General features: G+C 38.4%; 1 protein-coding gene across 4 annotated transcripts in view; it reads right to left on the reverse strand.

The window, feature by feature from the left end:
- Positions 1-18,072, reverse strand: part of CACNA2D3 (calcium voltage-gated channel auxiliary subunit alpha2delta 3) — a 728,899-nt gene that overhangs the window by 174,379 nt on the left and 536,448 nt on the right. For all 4 annotated transcript variants that reach the window (XR_014712447.1, XM_084634438.1, XM_084634437.1 and 1 more), the window contains exons 15-17: positions 6,396-6,467; positions 5,471-5,551; positions 532-606 (exon numbers count right to left, since the gene is read on the reverse strand). Coding sequence is in view for 3 of the 4 variants with exons in the window: in XM_084634438.1 (XP_084490564.1) it covers positions 532-606; positions 5,471-5,551; positions 6,396-6,467 (228 nt within the window). In the remaining variant the exon portion in view is untranslated. The remainder of the gene's footprint in view (positions 1-531; positions 607-5,470; positions 5,552-6,395; positions 6,468-18,072) is intronic.

Raw genomic sequence — 18,072 nt, forward strand, 5'->3', positions numbered from 1 at the left:
TAAACATTTGCATAATGGGCACTTCTATTTTACTTATTTTGATTAATGCAAACAAGATGACAAAGGAAATAAAGGTGAACTTTGTTGCTATTATTTTACTAAAAATCCCTTGTGTCCCTCTTTTACCATAAAATGTGCGATTTTGGAAAATTCTGTACATATTTTAAATTGGAATCCACTTTAAAATGACAAATAGGGGTTATTACATAGTATTAGAGCATTCCGTTTCAGTGTAAAATGCACATAATTATAGCAATGTTGGGGTTTGCCATTCTGTAGAATAGAGGTCTGTATCTTTTACAGACTGATTTGTATATTTATGTACCATGGAATTATTTGTGTTAACATTCGTTTCTATTATGCTATAAAATATACTGAGCATTTATACTCAACCCTATGTTCAAAAGTGGCACTTTTCAAAGGCATGAGGTATTATATTTTGATCTTCATCACCAATATTATATTCTTCACACATTAAGTAAATATAATAACCAAAAATGCATAAAATAAGTCAATAAATAGCTTTCTTACCAATGGTCTGAGTTCTGGATGTGTCAAAATGTATCCATTGTTTGTAATTGCAAAAGCATATCCATGAATACCTAACTGTAAGAATAAATGAGAAAGGAGCATTAATTCGCTTGGTCTCCAGTGAATTCTGAAACAAAAAAGCAGCCAAACATTTAGTCATTTACAGCTTAAACCTAGCATTCATAACCCTTATCTCAACACAATATTTCATTAAAATGAATGCAAAGCACCAATTCTTGACATTTAGTGAACTTGGTAAATAGCACAATTTTAAAATGTCACAAATACATTTTGCTATTTCAGATACTTATTCCTACGTACTTGATGTGAACATTTTAAAACATTAATCATAAAAGAAAAACATAATAGGTGTGATGTGATACACTATGTGCTAAAATGAAGGGATACTGGAATTCAGTAAACTCACAAATCCACAGGAGAGGCCAGGTTCTGCTTCTCTACTTGTGCAAGTGGCTGCATTAGATCAATGGAACTACTGAAATCAATGGGACTGCTCCCATGAGTCGGCTGAACAAGAGGTGGCCTATTATCAGCGATATTTACATACAATAGTGTTGAGGCTATTTCATTTCCAAATTATTTCAAGTTTACTTTGATATACACAGAACAAGGATTAATTCTAATGCAGAAGTTCATGTAATTTATATTTCTGGATTGAATGGAACGGTGGGAACTCATTTGAGAGCAATGAAATGTTTCATTAGGCCCACAAGTACAAGTAATCAAAGATAGCACTGTGCTTATTTAAATAACAGTCCTATCTTTTGATAATATTCCTATTACACAGTTGGCTGCTCCCATTGACTACAATAAATGTACTTTCAAATCACTGATATGGTCATTAAAACATCCCTTAGCATAAACTTGGCACCGATACCATATCTTTCTGTAGGTGCTGTGCATAACTCAATTTTAACATAGTAAAGATTTGTATACAGATTTAGATATCAATCACTATCTTTTCCACTGAGTTATTTCAGTTTTGAGACACCGTAACGTGACATTTATCTGTAAAATTATCCCTTGTGTTACATAATAAAGGAATGTGATTGTGTTCAAATACTTAAGTACATTGCAATTCTTTCCAAACTAGAAGTACCCTGGTTTGTCAGTTACCTTAAATTTCTTGTTATGAGACTACTTTTTATAAAAATCACTATCCCCTATTAAAGCCCTGATTCAGCAAATGATCCGTCTTCAGCAATGCACTGAAGTATATGCTTAAATTCAGGTACATGATTAAAACTTTACTCAACAGGGATGAACTATAGCACATACTTAAACGCTCTGTTGAATTGGGTCCTAGTACAAAATGGTCTGGATAGAAATGTTAACAGTCAAAAGTCAGAGCCATTTCTCACAGTGATGACTATAACGGCAAGTCTGAAGATTTCTGTAATTTACTGGAAAGATAAAACTCAGGGTGGTATTATAGCTAGATCAGAGAGAGCTCCTATCTGATTGAGATTTATGTTGTATTTTGCTCAGAATTATCAGATATATATTCAACTCTATGTGCCATAGAGAAGGTTGCTTCATGAATTAGCAGTTGCAATAAGTTTTAGTAAAGGGTAATAGAAGGTGGTAGGCTCTTGGCATCTCTTCATAAAGCAAAAAGAAAACAATTTTGGACATATTTCACCTATTATACTATGACATGTGAACTTGCATCTGGCTAAATATCAGATCTCAAGTATAATTGTCTATATGGCGATAATTTCAGAAAAAAATCTTAACAATTAAAGTCAGGTAATGAAATAAATGTAGGTGGTATATATCCTAGAAACAATATTTATCTATTTAAAATGTTCTGTGCCTTCAAGTGTGGCACTTTGTCATAGTTTGTGCCATGGTTGAAGATGTACAATGTTTGCACTTAAAATGTTTCTTCTGTTTTCAGAGACATTGCTCCTTCCAGCGGCATTCCCCGTTAGAAATATTGGGACTCTCTCTCAAAACTGATAGATTATTTCAAAAGAGAAGAAACTTTGTGTGACCACTGCAAAGTGACACATAAGAATGAAATATTTATGAGTCACATCCCACTTTCTTCATTCAGGACAAACTCCCACTGAAATCAATGCAAGTTTTGCCTGAGTAAGGACTGCTGGTAATAGCTCATTGTTACTGTTCATCTTCCACCGCCCAAGGCCCATCTCATCTAAGCTAACAGAATTCCAAGGTAGCAGAGTTCCATCTCCAAGAAACAGTATCACGTCCCTATATGAATGTCACTGAATAAATAAAGCATTCCATATATTGCATCTACAGGATCAGATCCCATATGTTGCCCATGTTCTTCTATCAAAATAACGATATTTCATATTATACAATGGACAAATGCTTATAGTGTGTGAAAAATGGACGTTATAATTCAAATTTTTTTGCCACCATAACTAAACTGCATGATGATAAAGTGCCTGTTACAATTATCTTCTCTTGTGTTACACAGTGTAGTGTAAAATACCTCCTTGAAATCAAAATCTATTTCTCAGAAAGAGAGACATATATTATTTCATAGAATCAGACTGAGCCTTCAATATATAATATGGTCAACATAGATAAAACAGAGCTTTTAATCTCTCCGTCCTCAGCGCCCCCAAAACCAACGACAACAAAAACCAAAACCAAGAAACAGTCCCATGCCTCCTTTCTCGATCACTCTGGACAACACCACCATCCTGCCTGTCACTTAGGCCTGTAACCTCGGCATCATCATCAACTCAGACTTCTCTAGGTCCTCATATCCAGGCTATGTCAAACTCTTTCAGATTCTTTCTGTGTAACATCTTTAAGATATGGTCTTTTGCATTCAGCCATATAGCTAAAACTCTCATCCAGGCTGTCATCATCTTGTGTCTCAATTACTGCAACATCCTTCTCCTGAGCCTTGGCAAATATAATCTTGCCCCACTCATATCAATTCAGAATGCTGCTGCGAAGATAATTTTCCTAGCTCATTATTTTGACCCTGTGAGTGATCTCTCTCTTTGTATTCTTCAACTAGCTTCCCCTTCCCTATTGCATCAGACACAAGCTACTTGTCTTCTTTTTAAAGGTCCTTCAGGACCTATCCACACCCAACCCATCAGCTCTCATTCACTATTGAGATGTCATCTCCTGCTTCTGATCAGTTCTGATCATGATGTCACTCTCCATTGCTCCTTTTTGTTCCTTTTAAACAAGCACTTTTGTGCTTTCCCCCCCGCTGCTCCTCATGCTTGGGACAAGCTCCCCATAAACTTCTGCAAAGCTACCTTGTTACCCTCCTTCAAAACTCTCCTTCAAACTCTTCTTTCTTGTGATGTCTACAAAAAACTTGACAACAGTTAGGTTGCTGTAATGCGGAGAGAACACCACCTATCATACTGACCAATATTGTCTCCAGGTATGTTTACACTTAAAACACTACAGTGGCATAGCTACACCACTGCAGCTGTGTTACTGTAGCACTTTAGTGTAGACACTACCCACGCTGGTAGGAGGGCTTCTCCCATCAGCGTAGGTAATCCACCTCCCCGAGAGGTGGTAGCTAGAATTTCTTACACTGACCTAGCATTGTCTACACTGGGGGTTAGATCGGTAAAGTTACATCTCTCAAGTGTAGACCAGGCCTCATTATTTCTTGAGCTCCCACATACTGTCTGCTGTATCATTAGCAAATCATTCATGATAATTCAGTAATTGGTATTGTATTCAGTTATAATGAAATTAACAGTAGAACTTGGAAGCTGAGGTTCGCTGGTTTTGTGACTTCCTAGAATGGTCTCCTAATCTCAATAATGCCCGCTTCTCCACTAGAAAACTAGATGATTTAGGTGATCAAGTAACTAAGACCCAGATAGTATGATTGAAAATCAGATAAGAAAGTAGGTGCTGAATAAACTCAGTACAATTTAATTGTTACCTGCTATTCAAATAGTGGGCCTATCTCAAATAGAGACGTATGGCATCACAGTATTTGCCTATTTGTGTTGCAAAGAAACTTCCATTAGTGATTATGTTGAAACCATCATATTAATGTTCACTTGTTACCGAAACAGGATTATAATCTAGCACTTCAGAGATGGAGGACTAGTGAAATAATAATACACTGGATCAAACATAAATGAAAAGTAGTATTATCTTTACATTCATCACTAACCTATTTTTACCAAGCTACAAATGATTCATGATTGCCAAGTTTATTTTGCTTGATCTATTTTATTTATAGCTCTTTTTAAGAGTTTTATAAGTGTCATCTATAAATTTGGAAACCTAAATATAAGGGAATATTTAATGTATCCTGAACAGCACAAAAGACGATAGTAAACTGGGTTGGACAGAGTGAAACAAGTCTATGAAAGATGGCATTTGCTTTAATTCAAGGACATAGGAGCTTTCAGGTCAAGAAGTTCTAGGCAGGCAGGAATTCTGAAAGGAAAGTTAAGGATGGACTGAGTACATCTTTGTCTGGCTTGCACACAAGGATATTCAGGCCACCAAAATCATTTTCTGGTTAGTATATGTATGTGATATTCTGTAGCATGGAATTCTCAAAATTATTTTATTAAAGTTCACTTATTTATGAACATTAATTGACAGAGGGGACTATAAAAGTGTACAAAATCTAGAATGCTGTGCCCCCACACTGACTAATAGAAATTTGATTTGATCGGTGGGGCTGTTCAATCTAGTCATTAGTGCAAGAGAATGAGGACTTCTATGGAAACACCAGTCAGTCAGTGGCGTTACTAAGGATTAACACAAGCAGAAGTGTGTACAGCATTTGTCCCCTGGGGTTCCATTTCTGATTCTGTCACTAATTTGGATATATAAATTGGGTGCTATATATCTTACAATAAATAAATCTAAAATATTATTGTTAATTCAGCCCTATACTCTAAATATTTTGAATACATAATCATATGTAAATTACCTTATATTTTGGAATGGCCTTTAGAAGTTCTTTAACTGGAACATCTGTACCAACTACTCCCAGAAGAATCCCTTTGGATCTCTGTTTGAAAAGAAAATGCAGACCATTCAGAAGAATAAACAATCATTGTTGAAACAACGCATGCCATCAATAATTATGTTCATATTGTAAAAATTGTACTGAGAGTACAGATCGTAACATAATCTGCCAACTACTTAAAAAGATAAGGGGAGGTTGCAGCTAATGTGGCTGGCCACACACAACACACACTCCATCAGCAGTTGGCCTCCTTTCCTTGGCCTGAAAATGAAATCAAAGAAGTATGCAAACTTTCAGCAGATAAGGAAGGTCTCCTCAATTAAACTCTTCTACTTGTGAAGCAGTTTTAAGATGAAATGTTACAGATAAAACATGTGACTTTTCTTCTTTTCCAATTTGCACTGTCATCTGATACCCAAGAGAGAAAAATTAAACATTATGGGAGAAGTAAATGTAATTCTCTTTAATAATATAGCAGGATGTTAAAATAACAGGTCTGTAAAATACAGCTATTCAAACCACCTATATGAATATTACTAATGTGCTGGACCTATCTGAGATAAGAAGGTAGTCTGGAGGAGAAAATATATATAGATTATTTGTTGTAACAAAGCTAATGTAGAAGTAAGAAGACACATGGGTCTAATACCACTGCATCAAGTTCATCATCTAAGTGTTTTCTCTTATAAATAATACCATTAACTATTTTGAGAACTATAGTTTCTACACTATAATTATTTGTGCATAAATATATTTATCATGTTTAATTTTATTCTAACAATAGATGCAAATGGCAAAACAAATAATAATAATAAAGTTCTGCAAGTTATTAAATTTCACTGCAGACACCAAAGTATCACATTGTAGAAACAGTTTGAGTACTTACAGTCTCATTTTGCTTACTAAATACTGGCATGGCAACAGTGGTCATCAAAACCAATCCCTGATCCTCAGCAAGCTATATTTGAAAAGAAAAAGGTATTACCTCTAAGCTACTTCAGCCCATTATGAAATCATAATTATAGAGGCATCTAACTAAGTTTTCTTCTTTTTAAATGAGATCATGCATTTCATCTAAATGGCTTTTGCAACTTTAAAATTTCAATCTAGCCCCCTCCCTCCCCCAGCCCACACCACATCAATTTGCTAGTCACGGGGTTACCTGGCCAGACTATCTTTGCTGGTGTCTCTGAAGAGAGATACCAGGGGGCTGAAATGAGGGCTGTGGGAGCAGTATGTGCACCAGGTAAACAGGCGGAGCTAGAGCTACCTCTTTCCCATTGGCAGCTCTGCCATGATTGACTCAGGGTGAGATCATGGGTTCAGACAATTTGTCTCAGGTTCAGACTCAGAATTCTCATCAGCTAGGACAGAGGCAGCGGAATGACAGCCAGTCAGCATTCCAGGAGCACCTTTGGTGCCTTAGTACTCAACCGGTTTAAGTTTGTTGGACCAGCTGGTGGCATCAAGCACTGGCTGGTTCTGTATCTCAGGTTTTAACATGTTTCTTCAATTAGGGAGAGACCAGGCCTCCTGAACTTTGGCCCATTCAGGAGAAACATGTGGAACAATTTATCATCATTGACCAAAGGAGAGTGGGATTGCTTAGGAAATTGTGTCTTTGCACCTACTTGCTATTTTTTCTTTTGACAGGTGGCAGATTTCCCATATGCATCTTTGTTACAAGACAAATGATGGAGGGACGTATTTGGCTGGGATTCCACAGGGTGGACTGGCACCGCTCTGTCACCCTGCAGAGCTTGAGGGACTTGAACATCATCATATGAAGGGAAGTGCAAGTTACTAATTAAAGCAGCATTTTCCCTGCAGGTTTTTTTTGGGGGGGGTGGGAGGGGGAAAGGGGTGAGAGTGCATTTAAATTAGGTGAGGTTATCCCAGCTATCAGGGGCACCAAGCATCCAGGTACAATAAGGACTGATGGTTTGACAGTGGGGCTCAGGTAGATTGAGTTGTGCATATATTTTTCCAAAAGGAGGGAGCAGGGGAGCTGATCATCCTGAGAAAACACCTAGGGAAGCTGCATGGCCAGTTGCAGTTGTGTGGACTATATACAAAACCTCCATCCAATCCCCATGTTGCTGTTACTACATTGGGACACATCCTCTTGAACTAAATTTCAGTTCAGGGCCATATTTTGGAGAAACTTGGCACCTTTTAGTTTCCACACCCAGCCTGTTTTGAGCACAATCCTTTTCCTATAGGAGCAGCCATGGCTATTGCCTGTTCAGATTTTCAGAATATAGACGTCACAGTCATTGGTGGCCAGGTCATTTTAAGAGACACATTAGGAACTAATAAATTTGACTGTTGAGATCTCTGACATTTTATTTCTTTTAATTCCCAGTTTGTTGTATGGCTTTCATTCTCCCAAGCTGCCAGCCACTCAATGGGAATGCAAATGGGTTTCAGGATTGAGAAGGTTCATACCAGACAGGACACACACAGGAACATGGAGATGGGATCACCTCATGCTTTGTTTTTTTAGAGATGCTTATTAGCACCTAATGTGATCCTTGTCCTATACGTCAGGAATGATTTAAGTAGAGAAGGGGGAACCCGGGGTCTGGGCTGGTAGCTAGAGTCAAGTGTGATTGTACCAGTGTAAGAACTTATTCTCCTTAGCCAGAGTAGTATGGTCTAGCATGCTGAAATGGTGGGTATGGAGGAGAGCCTCCTTGGGTCACATTAGACAAGGCCAGAACAAATGTAAATAGAGACATGAAAAAGCATTCCGCTAGTTATGGGATGACATCTTGGAGGTTTTAGATGATTGCCCAGGGTTACTCAGCTCTGACAGTGTGTATTTGTCAGGCATCCATTAGGATATGTTTACTGTGGAAGTCCAATTCAGGCTTAAGGGATAACTGAGAACAATTTGTTTGCTGGGAAGTCAACTATGCAACTGATATCTATCTGGTGGTGTTCTTTAAAATGGGGTGGGAGAGAAATCAGACCAGAATTTGGCTGAAAGCTTTGGGGAAAGGGGTCCTTAACACCAAACATATACTAAGGGTGCATAGGGTCAATCAATGTCCTGTATTAGTGATATCCATTGGTAGAGACTGCTGCGGGTTGCCCAGTGGTTGTTGTAACCTTCTTTATGAGGTTAGAAGCGTATGCTTATGGTCCAGGCTTACTGCTTTGCTCTGGGTGGGTGGATGGTTTCAGATGGGCTGCTGGCCACTTCCATGATCTCTGGGTCAGGAAATGATTGGCTCAAAGATGGCTGACATTTTGGGAGATCGACTGCAATCACTCCTTCCTATAAAGGCTACATGTTTCACCCTTCATAATTTATTTTATACTAAATATTATTTCGGTATTAAAGTTGAATATTTGTGTCAGAAAATTCATTAGGTTGTGAAGAGTTTTTCTTGGGTGATTCCCTGGGCAATGATGTTTTTGGTGGAAATACTTTGAAATAGTAGAATGGTAGTCACTGGGTGTTTCCATCAGCACACATTGTGACACAATTAACACTGGAACAGGTAAGTAAATTACAAAGGAAGCCATGATCTAGGAATTTTGCATGGATGTTAAGTCTTTTAATCCCTTTTCGTAATAAAATTAATAGTAGTGTATCGTGGTTGCTGAAAAACATTAATTGTCCGAACAAACTTGGTAAGAAGTAAAAATGATGTATTCTTTTATCAATAATTAAACTAAACTTCATCCTACATTTATCATAACTGGAACCAACATATATCACTGATACCTACAGAACAGGCTAGGGTTCTTTATCTTGCACTATAAGTAGCAGCAAATAGTTAATTAGAAATTCATATTTAAAATATCTTCCTTTGTCACACATATAAGAATTTAGATATCAACAACTCTTAAACCAAAATGTAATTACATCCTCACTGAAATGATGCTATTTATTTAAAAACTCAAAGACGACAGTATGATTACTAATAGCTACTCAGATGGTCAAATTTTCAAAATCCATTTTCCAATCATATAGACCAAACTGAGAACTTCCAACTCCATCAACACGTCCCATGCTCAGAAACAAGCTATGTATGTAGGTATGTTAATAAATACATAAATAAAGCATTTAGACTTCCATTACAAAACTACACATCTGTACTTTCTTTTAGATTTCTGAAGAAATTTCAATTCCTAAGATGTGTCATGTGCGAAACAAATTGAAATGGGCAAATGTCTTTTTTTTACCGTAAAACATGATCAAATATGTTTTTATGCAGACTTTTAATGGCAGCTTAGTCACAAATATAAAGGAGGAAAAAATATTTCAGTTATTATAGACAATTATGTTGAATGGTATTCATCTTTGATCTACTAATGTAATTTTCAGTTAGCTACAACGGAGCATCCTTGGAAATGACTGAAATACAAGTATGCAGTGTTACTGTAACCATGTCAATCCTAGGATATAAGCGAAACAAGATGGGTTGGATGACCTGAAGAAGAGCTCTGTGTAGCTTGAAAGCTTGTCTCTCTCACCAACAGAAGTTGATCCAATGAAAGATATACCTCACCCACCTTGTCTCTCTGACATCCAAATGACATGATTTTAACCAGCTGCTATATATATGGTCTGACCTCAGTTTAACGGTCAATTTTGCCTACCCATTTTCTATTGCCACCGAGGTGAATCAGATGGTGGAGGTGGCGCTCCCGTCCCACCCCCGAGAGGGATGGCCCGGGCCCTGACACGTGTAGCTGGCATGAGTCACCTAGCATTGCTGCTCACCCCCCTGAACATTCCTCCATGCCTCCTTAGGGAGATGCGCCCCACAGTTTGAAAACCCCTGTGCTATGCTTATTCTTGACCTGGGGCACTATGTAAATTAACAGACATAGGCTCAGAATGAAATTAACGTTCTTTCTCTTATTATTTGATAGCATATGAATTACTACATTTTGATTTCCTTCAACTAAGTATATTACAAATAAAAAAATATATAAGAAAACAAAAATAGTCAACAATGAGTAAAACACAAATTCCACTGGCAAGCTCAAACACTTGAGGATACGAAGACATATGTGAGCTGAAAGACAGGTATGTGCTTTGACGTGTTTTCAAAACCATTTTAGAGTACAGTATTTAAGCTATAAAATTAAGTGACAAAACAAGCATTACTTAAATGCTTTTGAACAGTTAGAAGGTTAGGCAAATCAGCGGGGTGTAAGATGCTGAGAGCCCCACAACAGTAAAATGAGGAGAAATGGGGTCAAGAACTCAAATTTCGGAGTCATTCATGTAATCAGTAAAGCTGGTTGAATGTAAAAAAATTGTCAGATTTTGCAGCTGTTCCCAAAGGGTAGCTGGAACTTTCAAAGGGGCCTCTGGACATTTGGTACTCAAATCCCATTGACCTTAACTGGGGATTGGACGCCTAACTACCATAGGTCCTTTTGGAAATTCCAGCATACTTTTTTGTTTTAATAAACAGTGGCAAAATTTAGTTGACACACTATCCATTGAATAATATTTGATCAGCTCTAGCTGATAGTGAGGGCAGCTATGCAGCAGTTAAAATAGAACTGTGTCCAAGGTAGAGTTGATAAGCTTTTCATAATTTTCTTCCATTTACAAAGAATGTATTCACTGGCTCCAGAAATGGATGTGAGCTCCACCTCTGTTTCTAAACTACTTGATTCTGGAGAGAAGAAAATAGACGGAAACTGATGTATACAAAAGCTGTAAATTCAAGAGTTATTTTTAAGGCACTGTCAGTGACTTTAGTTAATACTGGACTCAATTCATTATTAGTCAAATGGACAATAATTACTGGATCATTTTGATTTAGGAGATCCCTAAGTGAACATTGCTTTCCTGAAGTGACAGGTCAAATGGAAGGATACTACTAACAATTTATAGAAAAATAATTAAAGGAACACATTCTCTGCTCTGGCCCTCCTTGAGGCATCATAGGGATCAAATGATTTCCTTGAAAGAGGGCAAGAAATATTTACATGCATCTGATCCCTGTATCCTGCCATGTGTAGCTTGTTGACAGACTCTTGCACCCATTTGGAGTATGACTTCAGCAGAGCTCCACACAGGTGCCATAGGCCATCTGCATCTTACATGGTCCAGGATCAGTCTCTGCTTATACAAAATATGGCTCTAAAAGGGAGTTCTGCACTTTAAAACTCCTCTTTCCCTGCAGAATATATCCTCACCTGCAGCCTGAAGTCCACAGAATAACAAGGAGTTCCTGAATAAAAAAAACCTCTTTTCCTGAAGGACATGAGAAATTTTAAAGGGAAAGAACAACAAAAGGATGCAGAGAGAAAGGTTTCTAGTGAAGTACCAAGAAGTAAGGTAATATTTTTAAAAAGTTTATGAATGTTTAGGATTCTATGCTTTATGCCAGTGGTTCCCAAACTTGTTTCGCCGCTTGTGCAGGGAAAGCCCCTGGCAGCCTGGGCCGGTTTGTTTAACTGCCACGTCCGCAGGTTTGGCCCATTGCGGCTCCCAGTGGCCGCGGTTCGCTACTCCAGGCCAATGGGAGCTGCTGGAAGCGGCGTGGGCCAAGGGAAGTGGCAGGTAAACAAACCGGCCTGGCCCGCCAGGGCCTTTCCCTGCACAAGCAGCGGAACAAGTTTGGGAACCACTGCTTTATGCGAAAAAACACACAGTGTAACTAAACAACACCCTCACTGCTGAAATAACCAGTAGTTTCTCCACTAATATTATAAAATACGTTTAAAAACCAGCAAACTTCAACATTTTATTTGTAAACACACAGAGCTGACTCCATAGGGCAGCCCAATACACTGGCATCAGTCAAATGCAAGTGTTTGAAAGAAAACACTGGCTTTTATTATGCTAAGAGTTGCATTAAGAAGTTTTATTTGAGAAGCTGCTTTATCTGCCAGAACATGGGACAGTTTTGTTCAGTAACCATAGAATGTAATAAGAAGAAAAATGTTGGACAGTATTTCCTGGAATGACCCAAAGTTTGTAGTCTCCTTTTGATCCACCACCATGACCGCCAGGCAGTACTTAAAGAAATCAAATAGCTCTGTGGCATATTTATTTTGATTATGTATCGCAACATCTGTACCCTACTTGGTGTCTCCGGTAATAATTTAGAAAACTCCCTTCGATTTATGCATGCCCACTTACTTAACAGAGAAATTAACGGACAGGAAGATGAAGACATTCCAAATATCCCATAGGATTTTATTTTAAAGGAAGAGAGATGAGTGTGAACAGACTCAGCCCCATCCCCTGTTCTCAGAGCACAGATCCTGAGATAGTCTCCAAATCAAAACCTTTCCGGAGGGTTCAATTTTATAGGTAAATGAAAAATAAACATTCAGCCTATGCTTCCTCCTTGTGCCTAGCTATTCTGAAGACTTCAAGGACCTTCTCTGTCCTACTAGGCAGGGTAAAAAGCACATACCCTATCAGAGTTGGCCTGACTGCTGCATCACATGAAGACATGAGTCAAGGGATATGTCTGAGTCCCCACAGACAAACTGACCTGAAAGGGTTTGGCCCTCAGTAGCTGCGGTTTGGTTTTGACTAAGCTCTCCCATATTAATATGGAGCAATCCACTAGGCTGGATACCATCTTCCCTTCTCGTAGCATGGTCACAGTACACCTGCTGGGTGTCCGGGAGCTCCTAACTTCTGGCACACTACATCTCTCTCACTAGTTGGAATGTATGCAGGAGCAAGGTTTTTTTCCTGCATCCCAGTTTTCTATGTGAACAGCATAATAAGAGGACTTGCCCTATATTGTGAGTGAGCACCCTTTTTTGACCCCTGTGGTAGGGCTGGAGTCTGAGTTTGCTGTTGCTGCAGCTGCTGTTCTGCCAGCTATTCTGGGACTTCTTCAGTTTTCCTGTTTTGGTATTACATGTGAATGGGCTGAGTTCCTACTTCAACCTCAATAGAGCACACAGGCCCAGGATTAGTAACAAAATCCTTCCTGGGGTTTGGCTTTATTAGTAACTCAAAAGCAACAACAAATCTCAGTTTCAGTTTCTTCTCAAACCAGGTTTCAGTTTTCTTCCTCAAACCTGGTTTCCATCCAGGATCTCCCTTTACTCCATTATTTCTCTCCTGCCAGCAGACCCTTCCCATCTCACTTAAATCACAGGGAAAATTAACAAGTCACACCTGCCACAATGAGTCAGCCAAATTTCTGCATCTTTAAGGAGTGTTCTAACATTTTCGAAAAGAGCAGGTCAAGAGAAGAATCTCACCACTCTGTTACAATGGCCAATTAGCTTAGAAATTGTGAGGCATTCTGGTGTGTGGTCATTTGATAATACTTGAGAAGGTAAAAGGATCACCCTTCATTTAAATCCTGTGTAGGAAGAGCTGGTTGGGATTTTGATTCAGTAAGACATTAAATAAAGGGGAAATGTGCATATATCTACACAAAGATGGTTCACATATCATGGAAATAGTTGATTGGGAGAACAGATCTAGATTCTGCTTTAAGTCGTGATGGGCAAACCTAAAAGACTGGGAGGACCTCTTCTGGCAAAACATTTAGATGCTTATCTTAAACTCTCTCATGTCTGGCACTGGAAATTTCACAAGACATTCAGTATTTCTTGGTTTTGGCTGGATCAGGTATATTGTACCATATTTCTAGCTTAACTCATAGTGTTTCAGTTTCTGACTGAAACTAAGAATTTTATAGGGGTAAAGTAAGAAAAATATATACTTCAGGATTTGTGTTCAGTTTGTTTAAAGTTCTGGGTGAAGTTTAGTATTGGTTGTTATTTATTTTACACTGGTTTGCTATACCTAATCCTAAAGCACATAAACAAAGATGTGGTAGTTTTACAATAGACCAACTATCTCAGGCATATTTTAGTCCCATAATTGCTAGGCTAGTTTGGATGATGGTTGGAAAGCAGAATAATTTAAAAAGGCCACTGCAGAAAAAATGTATCTTTGTTTTTTATGTGGATCTTGGGGGGGGGATGTTAAAGTTATTTTATCACTTCTACATAAAAATAATCTCCTTGAAGCTTATGGATAAAGCAGAACCAGTGATAGTTGGCTTCCCCTAGAAGGCTTTTCTAATCCAGATATTTATGGTGGCATTGGGGGCAGGCGGAAGCTATACAGGGGCCTTGAAGCTGTGGCCCTAATTAAGTAGTGTATCATAATATACTTAGCAAATAATAAGACAAGCCCCAAAAATTAAAAAGGGGAAGGATGAAAAATGCATTCCTTGGCTTAGAAGTCACTGAATGCTTAGAACCAAGACACAGAGTTTAGAGAGGAGAATTTCCCTGCCTTATTCCCTCAGATAAATGGCTGAACTTGTTCTATCTAACTATAGCAAAAGCATTATGACTGGGAAATAATCCCCTTATACATACTAGATTTACAGTTTTAAGTGCCGCATTCTTTTTCTCCTTTGCCTCTGTGACATTTTGAGGTCCACCCAGGCCAGGAACAAGTCCCATCACTACCTGCCCTGTAACTTCAGAGGGCCTTTGTGCTGTGCAGCTATGGTTCAATTCCCTGATATCAATAGCCTGCCCACAAGAATAAGGTCTCACCCTCTCACCAGCCTAGTTACACTTTGTAGGGTGAAACCAACAGCCCTAAGTGAGCTGATAACTGGAGGGCTGGTTTCACACCTTTGGGGGAACCAGAAAGGAATACTCTGAGTGTCTGGTAATTAAGAACTTGGAAGGGCTATTGGAGTCACCCTGAGAAGTGTAAACAGGTTGGTGAGAATGAAGGTGAGACCTTATGCTTGTGGGGAGGCAAATGTCAGAACTGAACCATAGCTATGCAGAACAAAGACCCCCCGAAGTTATAGCGCAGTTGATGATGGAACCCTTTACTGGTGTGGATGGACCCCAAAATGTCACAGCTTCCCTAGCCCCATTTCCATCAGGAGTCTCCAATACAGTAGCAGGAGTTTAGGAATGATCTCTGCACCTTAAGCAGTGCATTCTCCTTATGTATGTATAGCCAAGGAGGGATGCACTGTCTTGACCCAAATTCTGACCTAAAACTACCCGTTTGTAGTTGTTGCTGATACCATATTATTCTCATTAAAGTGTTATGTGTAACAGTTATAATAAATCTGCATGCTAGAAATGGAGGGGTGGGTTCCTGTCTTTTGGGACGTGAGAACAATTAACTTAAGGACAATAACAAAGTCCAGATTTTTTTCATATGTTCTTTTGTTTTTCAAAAGGAATACACAGTACTGTTTCATTTTAACTGCTATTCTGAAGGGGTATTTTTATATTTCACAAGACATGTACATTTCCTAATTATTATTAATGATTAAAAGAATATGAAGTAAACAATATACAAATAATTTAAATGCAAAGAAACTCTGAATGGGTAATCCTGTTTTTTTTTTAATAAAGTATCATTAGACCTCAGAAGCGGGGGAGGGAAAAATCAGATCTTAAAGCTGTATTGCTCTTTGTTTAGTATTTTTCAGAATTTATAGCTTGTTTTTTGAGGAAACCATAAGTTACAACAGTATTTTCAGAATATTTTCCACCCACTTTTCCAAAGAGTTTTGATTTTTGAGGGACTTTTACTTGTACTCATGTACATGAGTTATTAGACTTGTAACAACAAAATATCTGTTCTCTGTTAAAATGACTTACAGAATACATCCATAAAGCCCAAAGCAAAAGATAATATAAGCAGAAGTTAACTGATACTATGCTGCTCCTATCCAGCTTTCATTTCCCACTTTATAGAGCTTTTTATAACAGGGCAAAAAGGATTATTTCTTGCAACAATTACTATAATTAAAGAGATGCTTATGATCATTATCAGATAACTTGCCTCTTGTTATTATACAAGACTACTCCTAGGAGCACAGGGTTTAATGGGTTTGAGAGGAATACCTGCTTACAGCTGAAGTGCACTCTTATTGTACAAGAAGTTTACTGTAGTATTTTTGTACCAGTTGGCATAGCCTTCTAATGGAGACCCTTACATTGAAGATGAACTATATGCATGCATTGATAGGTATCCCATACAAAGAAAAACTTGGTTAAATTAACAGTTGTGCGGATGGCTGCTCAAGTGTATTCCTTTTTTACACAACAACTAAAAATTCAGGAAATCAAGATTCATCTTCACACCAACATGGACCCACATGTATTAGCACCGAAACACACTCATGTGCTCTACAATAACATTCTTTTCAATCCCAACATATAAGAAACCATATCTCCATTCAATTCCTCACCATCACAATGAAACACATAACTTGAACTCTCACTTCAACAAGGTTAAATGAAATTATCTACACGCAGGTGTGTACCAAAAGTCTATAGTATCCTATTTCTAGAGGGGAAAATATGAAATTGGAGTTAAGGGTGTGAAACTGGGTATGAATGCGATACATATCAAAAGTAAAACAGGAATGAAAGACTGGGGATAGCATAGTGGGACAGGGACTATGGGGGAAGCAGGCTTCTGCAGGGGACATGGGCTATATGGGGGCATGGGAGTGAGTGGGGAAGTGTGGGGAGCAGCATATGGGAATTTGACCTGTATATGTAGGAAGATGGGGAGCTTGACTTAGGGGATCCTAGAGAGGAAGAAAGAGAAGCTCTGCTCTGAGCAGCCATGTGAGGGAAGCATAGGAACATGACTAGGGTATCATGGAAGTGTGTTGGAAGGCCTTGAGTGAGGTGGAACTGGGGTGGCATAGGAGCTCAGTAAACTATCTTACCAGTATCCATGCTGGAAGGGTTCCCCAAAATGCTACTGTCTCAGTTCCCAGGCATACCTGGCCGCAACCCCATAGCAGACACTTAAAGTCTGAGGCCTTGGCGCTGAGGCGCTCACCTTCCCTCCACCCCTAGCCCCGGAACTGCCCTACTTTGACCTAAACCTTCCCCCCAGTCTGCAGCCCCATATCTCCCCAACTTCCATATCCTCTTATGGCTCGGCCTTCCTCCTTGATTATCTTGCTTATACGTGCTGCGCAGAGACAGTGATAGAGGCTGGGAGCATCAGAGAACAGAAGCAGCTAGTGAAACATGACAGTGTCATTGGCTTTTTCGTTGTATTATATAGACTATTATGGAAAAGGGTAATAGCTCTTTTGTGTTTACATTTAAATTGTGACCTGGGATGTTAGGGAAATCTCTGTGTGTGAAGTCTGGAGAGATCATAGTTCTTTAGTGACAGGAGCTATGGAGAGAATGTCAAAAATAGCTAATTTTTAAATATTTACTCAGTCAAAGTTACTAAATCACTGACCACAAAAATATTATTGAAAATTAATCACCCCCTGAAGAATGTGTGGTAAAGTTGAAGACTAAATTCAACAATTTATTCTTGTTTTAAGTACAAATCTCAATGTAGACTTACTACAGACCCACTATAGTGCCTCCTATATATATATCTGAGATTATAAAAGGTGAAAACAATTAGCCCCCATGCAGAATTAGAAAAAGGCAAAAATCAAATTAACAATAAACCAGGGTCAAATGTAAATATTTACTGAATGATTCTTTTGTACTTAATTTGATTCAATTTAACTTTTATCATTTTAATAAAAATGCTAAAATTGCTAGTCATTCATTTCAGTGAAAATAGC

The sequence above is a fragment of the Lepidochelys olivacea genome (genome assembly GCF_965140295.1).
Source record: "Lepidochelys olivacea isolate rLepOli2 genome assembly, chromosome: 7".
Classification (NCBI taxonomy): Eukaryota; Metazoa; Chordata; order Testudines; family Cheloniidae; genus Lepidochelys; species Lepidochelys olivacea.